Genomic DNA, 10,023 nt, shown 5'->3' on the forward strand with positions numbered 1-10,023 from the left:
TTCCTGCATGGGCCCGGTTTGGTTCTGGATGGATGGTCAGAAAGCTCAGGACTAGCTACTACACGTTGTAGACAAGTTGAGACGTAGCTCCGAGCACTCAAAGACAAACATCCATGGGCTTCGTGCAGACCCTTGCAAGGAACACAGGCAGAGGGAGTTCCATGGACAATTGATACAGCGTCGAGATTGAAAAGGTTGAGCGTTGAGCAAGGCGCTGGGTGTCGATGCCAAGACGACAGGATTAGCCTACCCTGCAGCATAAGGTATGCAGGGAAACCGGGTTTTTGCTATAAGATAAAGCCGGCGATTATCCTCCAAATTTCCTATGACTTTGTATACTGTTTGTTGCATTCACCTGATTTACCAAGGTACCTTAGCTTGTGAATGGTCTGATTCCGCGACGGGTTGAACAAGAAAGAACGACCGAAATCTTTAGGACGTTTCGGTGTGACGCAACCACGCAGCGGAGACTTTGTATGTGACTAAAACAGCCTTCCACTCTCGCCAGTCTCCTCCAGCAATGCCTGGCGTAACAACGATACTCAACTATTACCGTTAGGTAGTAAGAACTTGACACTGCCAAAGTAAAAGGAACCAATATCCAATACCGAACACGCTTTCACTATATCGAGACCACAGTTTCCAAGGTCTCCCGGCACGTCGGGAGTTATGGCTTATTAGCTCAGCTCAGCTCAGCCCAGCATCCTCCCAGGCATTCTCTGAAGCCGACTTGCAGTCAGTTTACGGGGGCCAGAGCTGTGTCCGCCTTGTTGCCTACCCTGCTTCTTCCCAAGCCACTTGAACTAAACAACAGGGATGACGATGCAATTGTATTGGATGAAAGAAGCAAGTTTCATTGCCGGGGGCACCCCCGCGTGTAGACGGGCGGGGGATGGTTTGTGCTGCAATTCCATTCTGAGTGAGCTGTGCGAGGCTGATTTTGCTCTAGTATTTTCTTTGATGTACAGTAGTACTGAAGACTAACAACTACCTGTTCATCCCTCATCGTCTCATCGGATTCAAAAAAGCCTTACCAGATGACGAGCTTATCCACCTTCTTAGGCACTGCCCTGAACAAGATCTTTCGCTACAAGGCAACTCTGTTCATCTTTCCCGCGTGCGGTGCAACAGCAGATCCCCCATCCCATCCCCAGGCCCGGGTCCCACGGACGCATACTGACTTGACTACCTGCGTCGCTTGCATTGGATGAATACAACCCAACACCTTTGATCCACCTCCCTCCACTTCCACCGAGCCGCAAGCTTAAGCTCTAACTAAGCTCCAAGTCCTAGTCCAGGCCTTGAGTCCTACACACTCTTATCTTATTCGCCCTAGGACAGCATCCGCGCGAGCTGCCTCCCCAGCTGTTGAACTCATCTTCCAGCGGTGATAAACCCCAAAACAATCTATATCGACCATGGGTGGCGTATACTTCTGATTGTCTCTTTATTTGGGGAGGCTGATACTATTGCAATCTCTCGCCTCTTTCGCCATCCTTGGAGTGCCTGCTTGGTCTTACTTGGATCGCTTTGTATTTGCGACAGCCCAACAAGTTCAACTTTGCAGTACAAGCTTTGCTTACAGGGCCTGGGAGTCGAATACAAAGCTTTTCTGTTGACTCTCAAAATGGAGTCAAAAAAACGTTTGTCCCTGGATGGGACAAACTCTGGCTCGGGACCTTCAGCCCTACGCCGGCTCACTCGAAGCCCCAGTCATCGTATAAGTCTTCGGCGATCAAGCACTGAATCCACATCATCATCCTCCGTCTCCTCAATCGCATCAGAAGACAATGAGGCATCACTAAAATCTTGTGTGTAAGAGACGATTTTTCCTTTCATTCATCTTGACAAGTCCTCCCCGACTCATTGGTGCAATAGGACCCGTGGTACTTCGAGCGACGACTGCGCTCTTCATCGATTCATCGTCTGGACTGCAGTCAAACGAAATGAGTGCGACAGAATGACCCCCCAAGAGAAGTTGGAATGCCCTATGCTGCGCTGCCGCAAGCGATTTGCCAACCACGAGCTCATGCTCCAGCATCTATACTCGTGTAGCTGGCTCTCCTCGAGTGAGTATTGGTGTTACGAATGTGGGAAATCCGAACGATTCAACGATTCCAAGTGCAAGCGATGCCTGGGTCACCCATCACGAAGAAAGAAGATACTGTCCATGGCGAAGAGCTTCTTCAACTCCCTGGGTCACAAACCTAAGAGCTCAGCCCTGGAGGATCTTGACCTAGACAGTGACATTGGTGAATCTGAGGCACCACCCAGTTATGATCTCGCCGTGGCACCAAGTGAGCTCGAGCTACCTACGAATGAGATTCATGAGATTGGCTCCAGCGGTATAGTTTTACAGCCCATATTGGAGAATGAGAACGAAAATGAGAACGAGGCAGAGATCAGCCCGGCCCCCATGCTCACACCTTACATCTCATCGCTGCCTACACAGACCCAGGCACAGACTCTGCCTGCTCACCCCGCTGAGCTCGAATCAGATGCAACCATCAGCGACCCCCTTGATTTCATGCTGCCGCCAGGCACTGTTGTCCCTGTAAACCTCATCGACCCCGGCTGCAACACAACTTCTGTACGGCCCACCCTTCAGCTTCATACAGCAGGTCTAGAGGAGTACCGCCGTGAACAAAAGAGACGTAGTAAGGGCCAGGTCGCACCTAGCACCTCGGTTCGCTCGACAGCCAGTACAAACTCGACGTCGAGCACAAATACGACGGACACTACTTTCAGCAGAGAAAGCTACAATATCTCCCCCATCTCGTCGTTCTCTGATCAATGGGCAAGTGCACCAGTCTTCAACTCTGACTTCACCTCCCCTGAGAATGGCTTTGGAAGCCCAGGAGGCCTCCTCAGGACGAACTCGTTCGCCATATCTCACAAGGCACCCGCAGCCAAGGGCTGGAACTCGCTCGAAAACGAGGCAGGCATGTCCTATGACTCCCAACCGACTGAACTCCCCGCAAACATCCACATGCTCGGTGCCTTGCCTGCCACTAAACCTGATACTCTGAACCTCAACCAGCCCGTTTTCGCATTGAATGACTCTTTCCTTTCCTCTACTTTCGACCTTGATGCCAACATTGCCCTCATCGACAATAATGTCACGATGCCACCGTCCCTCCATCCCATGCCACCTCAACCGAAGGCCGAGTCCTATCATAACCCTCGGTCTCTGATCGGCACGGCATGGAGTACTCTCCAGATGCATGTCGCTGATTCTCTGACCAAGCTTCATCATATCACCAAGAACCACCTTGTCATACAGCTCAGAAGTCTTACGGCTCCAGTGATAGCTACAAAGGGACTGGAAACTCTCATGGATATCATCGAAGGTCGTCAGCCGACTGTTCCCATCAATGTCCTCTGTTTTGTTCACTTGGTCTACTGTTTCTCACTTATTGTTCACGAGCAAGACGCCGCAAAGAGATCTTCGGATCTTTTTGTTCAAGCGATGTCCTACAGCGCCTTGTTTTCACGGCAAGATCGCCAGCTGTATATACAGATTGTCGAAACTCTGTGGAAACCAGCTGATATGAGCAATGCTGACCTCGTAAACCTGGTTCGAGCCAAGACATCGTTGATGTCACACTCGCCTGGCTCGAAGGGGAAAGGAATTGAGTCCAGAAACATGATGTACGCCAGTGTCGACTCGCTAGCGTTTTTGGCAATGTATTTCTTAGACCAACTGGAAAATGCCACCATCCATGTGACAGACGACACGGAAGTTCTATCATCTGATCTCTTTTTGGGCCACTGCAATAGCCTAGACAGGACTCATATGGATCCGACACAAACCATGGCTGCAAATCTCATACTCAAGCACAACTTTCAACTCTATACTCATTATCAAGCCTTTGCAAATAATCTGAACAACATCGCTCGTCGCGCCAACTCGGAGTTGATGCTACCACGGCGCTTAGAACTGGAGCTTATGGAGTGTGGAAAGGTGAGTGGAAAACAGACGCTCGGAGGTCAAGACTAGACTAAACAATCCAATGCAGATGTACCTACCTCCAGACATTTACTTCGACAGCTATATCCGCTTTGTTCGAGAACAGATGGATTCTATTTATTGCACGGCTACAGCAGAGGGCTCTTACCGGGCTCTCTATTACCGCCAATGCATTGAGCTTATCAAAACTGTTATTGGTGTCCCGTTACAACCGATGGCTGAGCACGCAGCTGAAAACAGCTCAGTAACTCAGGACGGTTTTGATGATATCGATGAATTCTTCAACGTCATGTCGCCGAACAACTTCAATTTTAGCTCGGTTGGCCCATTCGATGCAGGGCAACCTTTGGACTTCTCATGCCTGCCGAACACAATTGATCCTGGCACTTTGAACCCGTTACCACTTCCTACGCCCGCAGATACGAACTCGGTACAGGCAACTTCAACGGCCGCAAATTCACCACCTTCTCCAGCTCCAGCAGCAAAAACCAAGTCGGACAGCAGTTGCAAACTGTGTGGATATACACCTGAAGGTGATCCTCGATGGTTCAGCGGCAGTATGGCCAAGCACATAAAACTGCAACACTCAACAAAACCTCCAACCATCTACCGCTGTCCATACCCCGGCTGCACAAGTCAGTACAAGAATAGACCAGACAACTTGCGTCAACATCAAATAGAAAAGGGTCACTTTTTAGAGGGGCAAGACGTTGTAAAGCGATCGAACAAGCGACGCAAGATCGAGTGATGTTGGATGCCAAGGTTTGCACAGGTAGTTGCTTCTCGCGGAGGGCCCTTGATGGGGACAATCACGAATGGGCTTATGCCGATGTATTCGTTTTGCTTTCTCGACTTTCCTTACCATTGTTTATAGACAACATTTGCATGGCGTTTTGGTTGGACACGAGCACCGGAGTGCTTCATTTTGGAAACATACCATGACGGGCGTAATGCATTCTCGTTATCAAACGCAGCGGATATTAATATATGGTCATTACGGCGTATGCCCATACTCTGTTGACAAATGTCAATACACGGAGTTGTTTCATCTGTTTCGTCTGGGTGCCTACTGCAATATGCAGTGTCACTTGAGACAAACCAGAACATGACTACATGTCAATATGTAATCGGCATGGAATTATGTTATCAGCAATTTTAACTACTCGGCAACAAACACATATACAATATCCTAAATATACTAAGACATACGAGAATGTAAATACCCTGTGGTTTCGTATGTCTAGTCTTTTAGTAAGTTGAAGGTTAATCCTATCCCACAGAATAAGTAATCATAAATTATCTTGCAGTAATACAAACTAGGCAACACTAATACAGTATTCAAAAAAGATGGTGACGCTATAACTGCATTGAGGTTCGACACGTCAATCTTTGGCCTGCTGGTCCCGTTTTTGAACAAGCCTCTGACTGAGAACGGAATGCTCGGCAAAGCTACTTGTAGGACAGAGTCTTGATGATTGGTTCAGTCCCAAAGCACTCCGAGTCACGTACTAAGCCTGTAAAGAAACTGAAGAAATACGAATAAATAGAGGTATATATATATAAGGTGCCAGGGATTTGGTGTCTGCCTGTAGATTTATTAGACATATGAGATGGAATTGATAGGGGTGTTACTGCAGTATAATCAAATTGCATCAGGTACCAAATTGAATCAAAATCACAGTAAGAAAGTGTTGAGTTTCCTGAATTAATAAGAAACAGCTCAGCCTAGGTAGTTACAAAGCTGAAATGGCGAGAACTAAATTTATTGTTGATTTGAAAGTACTGCAAGTATGAAACTGAGCAATTAATAAGTATCAAGGCTACCTAGGGTAAGATAATTTGTCCTTTAAGAGTCGCAGAAAGAGATACCTAAACAACCTAAGGTAAAACACTTCATGCAATTGCTCCGAGACTCGAAGTGCCGAAATGATAGACACTACATCAACCTGAAATCTCTCGGTGCAATCATGACTGCCGTAGGGACGAATGGCTTTCGATCCAGATTATCACCAAATTCACTTCCACCTACAGGGGCTAGTTCGCTGACGCAGCGACGCCACGCGACGCCACCCCAGCCATAGAGATCCCCCCACAATTTGGGAAACATCGTCTGGCTGCCTGGCTGAAGTCCAACGAAGAGAAGGAAGGGAGGATGATGGACAACCCGCCCTTCACCACTTGTTGTTTTCTATCTCTTATGTTGTTTGACTCGGTCCGTCTACTACACAGTAAGATGCCCAGGCTCACACGAACCTTACCTCAGAGGGCTCAGACAACGAGGTCAGGCACAGACAGTGCAGCACAAGACCAAATCACACAGTGCTGCATCAATAGAAGAGGCGTGTTTATCCATCTGCTTGCTCTGGCTGCTGCACTGCACCCTTTCGGCTCTTTTGCCCTCCCACCTTTTCATCTTTTCTTGCGTTGCTGCTCTGTCATCGTACCAAATCTGCTATCAAATCTTTCTCCCTTCGCCCCTCCCCTGTCAATTTTCTCTCCCCCCTTCGCTCAGGCCAGGCATCGTCACGCCAGGCAAGCAGGCAGACTTTTCCATCCCCATAATTTTGCACGCCTCTGCATAACCCGCAACCACGCCTCCTCCTCCCCAAGTCCAGAGCTTCATTAATCACACCCCCAAAGATCCTGGGTCCCAGGGTTTGCTTCATACACACGCTCCGCAATCTGAACTACACTGCACCGCACACCACCGCGCTCCGCTCCGTATCAGCACCTCGTGCCCGGCGAAATCAACGTCACGGCAGCATCTCTCGTCACTCTCTGACCGTCACCGCCACCGGTTACCGTCACGGCCTTCGGCTTCGGCAACGGAGGCCACAACGACACCCGCCGGAGGAGCGTCAAGACGGATCGCGACAACCTCATCGAGAGCCTCGTGATAAACACGCAGCCGAGTCTCGACTCGACCAGACTGAACTCCCCTAGTCACGCCACGTCACGTCAAGTCGTCGTCTTGCTTACTCACTTTGTCGCGATCGATAAACGATAACAACACATCCGGCGTACCCATTGACTTCACTGGTCCTCCAGACTCAATTGGTTCGCGTTTAAACATTCACGTTTACCAACCGGCCCTTCTGGCGGGCCTGACCAGGCGATATGTCGAGTCTGCGTCCAGGATCCAATAACCACACTGGCCTCAACTTTCCCCAGACCAGTCTTCGCCGTAACCCATATCCTCCAGTGGCTCATCCAGGCGAGCAGAACAAGCAATCTCCCGCGGCCTCATTCTGGCGTCCCCTTACCAGCACTCAGGCATATCAGGCCTCCAGCAGGACGGCCAACTGGGATATCCCCAGCATCTTTTCTCAAATCCTCCGCATGTCAACGGCAGTCTTTCCAATGGCTCCTCGCGTTCTTCCACTTCGCACATGCCCAGTGCGGTGCCGAACCCGCTTGATGTGTCTAATTCCCGAGGACTATCGCAGTCACGCTCTCAAATGATGTTTCCGACCCTGGGACAGGTTGTGCCAAATCAATTACACCACCCCCAGCAACAACAGCAGATGCATCCTCAGCACTTGACCCATCCTTCTCACTCCCTTGCCCAGCCTCGACAAACCCTTCATCAGCACCATGCTCAGCAGTCGCCTCAGCAGCGGCCTCAATCTCAACAGGCTCAGCCAACTCCCAAGATTGGCCAGGTTCAGGTCAAGCCTCAAGCGCCGTCTCCTCCCTTGACCCAGCAGTCGAGTCAACAACAGCAGCAAACGCACCAGCAGCTTCAGCAACAACTCCAGCAGCAACAGCAACAGCACCATTTGCAGCAACAGCAGCAATTGCAACAGCAGCAACAGCAGCAACAGCTTCAGCAGCAGCAGGCACAGCAGCAACAACAGCAACAACAGTTGCAACAGCAGCAGCAGCATCATCACCAGCAGCAGCAACAGCAACAGCAACAGCCGCAGCCGCAGCAACAAGCGCACCAGCAAGTGCACCCACAACAGCAGCAACATGCACAACAACAACAACAACAACATCATCATCAGCAGCAGCAACATCAGCAGCAAGCGCAGATTCACTCTCAGCAGCCGCAGCAGCAACAGCTTCGAACTCCCCAACAGGAGCAGCAGCAGCTTCAACACCCGCAGCAACATGAACCCCCGAGATCTCAAGCACATCAGCAACCGGCGCCTCGACAACAGAAGCAGCAGAAGCAACGGGATCAACAGCGTGAACAACAACGTGAACAGCAGGCACAGCAACAACAGATCCAACAGCAGCAGCAGGCTCAACAGGCACAGCAACAGCAAGCTCAGCAGCAACAAAAGCCACAACCTCTTCCTGCAGAGCCCATTCAGCAGCAGCAGACTCAGCCACAGCAGCAGAAGCAAGATGCCAATGGGAGCGAGTCGATGGATATTGACGCCCAAGCAAATGGGGAGGAGAGTGGAGGCCTAGACATGAAGATGCTTGCTGATCCTAATTACATTCCAACCCAGCCTTTGGGCGAAATGATGTCCCCTCCGCCTGAGGGTGGAAGTTACCCTACTCTTGAGGCGGTCCAGAAGGCTGTTCTCAGATACTGCACCTCGGTCGGCTATGCTATTGTCATTGGTCGCTCAAAGAAGACAGTGCCTGGCTTGAAGAAGGTCCTCTTTGTTTGCGATCGTGCTGGCAAGCCGCCGAGTCGTGTAAGCCCCGAGTGTCGCAAACGTAAAACATCGTCCCGCAAATGTGATTGCCCATTCGGCTTTTTCGCTATCGAGCAGCGTACCCAGTGGACGATTCGATATCGCCCTGATCCTGCCCATCTTCAGCATAATCATGGGCCAAGCGAGAGCCCTTCCCACCACCCAGCTGCCCGGAAACTGGACAGTCGAATGGTTGCTGCGGTAAAACAGCTTAAGGAGAACGGTGAGTTACTCAGACTAGAGGAACTGATTCCATACTAACTGCAATGAGCAGGTGCTGGCGTCTCGGAGACGCTGCAGATATTGCAGACCGAAAACCCGGATTGTCATCTTCTGCCACGCGATATATATAACGCTCGCGCAGCTATCAATCGCAATCCTCAGAAGGTTGCCACAGGACTAGCAGAGAACAGACCAGCTATATACAGCAAACCTCACCAGTCCCCTGAAGATCGCATTCGCGCTGAGTTGAGGCGTGAAATCGCAAAAGCTCGCGAAGAAATGCAAGAAATGGAGGAAAAGAAGGACAAAGAAATCAGCGAGCTGAAGACGAAACTGGAAGAAAAAGAAGTCATCATAAGAAAATTCGAAGAGTTCATTGATATTTGTAACGAAAGGGTTATGTTTCAACGACAGCGACTAGCAGGAAGCAACGGAAATGGGGCAAACCAACCCCAAGTCTGATCTCACCCAATGGCGCATCGGTTGGTCGAGTGGTTAGTATTGAATGAGAAGTTGGGTTATCGTCGATAAGTACAAAGGCGTTATGATCGGGAATGTTTGGCAAATGCTTACACTTATGAGACTGGTTTTGCGCAATGCTTATTCAAGTTGATCCTGGGCGGCAGGTTTGTTTTCTTTCTGGAGCATGGTTTTCAAGATTACGTGGCTTTCGTTTTTGCACTCGAAATTTGTGTGCCTGACACATTTTCATGGGAAGAAACGGTGATGATTGGAATACATATTTGTTGAGCGATCCGACCCTGAAATGCATCGATAAGTGATAGTTGCCGTTGGGCTCAATATAGATCAATGCACTGGTGTAGATTCATTAACCTCCCTTGTCTACCTGTTATAGTTATTGATATTGACAAAGCCGTTTCAAACGTCTAGTCTCTCGCCACAACTTAACTTATTTATACGTCCGGTGTGGATACCAGAGGCTTGGTGGCCTTATGATTAACTGATGACAGTTGAATTTATATCACGTAGGGTATTGACGTTAACCTTACCTTTATTCATTAGTTGGACGTGTACTCCGCACGTATCTCCGCACAAGATCCCAAATATAGGTACTCAAGGTAGGCCTGGTAAGCAAGGACAAGTAGCAGAATTGGGCATGGATAGAACAGTAACTTCTAGCCAGCTGGAGTGTAAATGCTCATGGGTTGTGTTTGGTTC

The 10,023-nt window shown here is 49.6% G+C and overlaps 2 protein-coding genes across 7 annotated transcripts; both read left to right on the forward strand.

Annotated features, from left to right (window-relative positions):
* Positions 1–270: 270 nt before the first annotated feature.
* FOXG_06311 (uncharacterized protein) lies at positions 271–5,204 on the forward strand. Of its 6 annotated transcripts, none has more exons than XM_018384922.1 (4): positions 452–895; positions 950–1,811; positions 1,879–3,964; positions 4,020–5,194. In XM_018384922.1, the coding sequence occupies exons 3-4, from the start codon at positions 1,961–1,963 to the stop codon at positions 4,716–4,718; spliced, it is 2,703 nt and encodes a 900-aa protein (XP_018242092.1). In that variant the 5' UTR covers positions 452–895; positions 950–1,811; positions 1,879–1,960; the 3' UTR covers positions 4,719–5,194. The 6 variants fall into 6 exon arrangements, with proteins under 6 accessions (XP_018242087.1, XP_018242091.1, XP_018242090.1 ...); XM_018384918.1 differs by having other exon boundaries at positions 950–1,815; positions 4,020–5,182; XM_018384917.1 differs by having other exon boundaries at positions 271–1,815; positions 4,020–5,204.
* Positions 5,205–6,097: 893 nt separating this feature from the next.
* On the forward strand, positions 6,098–9,769 carry FOXG_06312 (uncharacterized protein). The gene is made up of 2 exons (XM_018384923.1): positions 6,098–8,845; positions 8,897–9,769. Exons 1-2 carry the CDS (start codon positions 7,360–7,362, stop codon positions 9,304–9,306), a joined length of 1,896 nt encoding a protein of 631 aa, XP_018242093.1. The 5' UTR covers positions 6,098–7,359; the 3' UTR covers positions 9,307–9,769.
* Positions 9,770–10,023: the final 254 nt, after the last annotated feature.

The sequence above is a fragment of the Fusarium oxysporum genome, chromosome 2 (genome assembly GCF_000149955.1).
Source record: "Fusarium oxysporum f. sp. lycopersici 4287 chromosome 2, whole genome shotgun sequence".
Classification (NCBI taxonomy): Eukaryota; Fungi; Ascomycota; class Sordariomycetes; order Hypocreales; family Nectriaceae; genus Fusarium; species Fusarium oxysporum.

Coding starts and splice junctions, on each gene's coding strand:
- FOXG_06312 (XM_018384923.1), top strand. CDS start 7,360: ATGCCCAGTGCGGTGCCGAACCCGCTTGATGTGTCTAATTCCCGAGGA. Junction 8,846..8,896: donor AAAACAGCTTAAGGAGAACG/GTGAGTTACTCA, acceptor TGCAATGAGCAG/GTGCTGGCGTCTCGGAGACG.
- FOXG_06311 (XM_018384917.1), top strand. CDS start 1,628: ATGGAGTCAAAAAAACGTTTGTCCCTGGATGGGACAAACTCTGGCTCG. Junction 1,816..1,878: donor GCATCACTAAAATCTTGTGT/GTAAGAGACGAT, acceptor TTGGTGCAATAG/GACCCGTGGTACTTCGAGCG. Junction 3,965..4,019: donor AGCTTATGGAGTGTGGAAAG/GTGAGTGGAAAA, acceptor AATCCAATGCAG/ATGTACCTACCTCCAGACAT.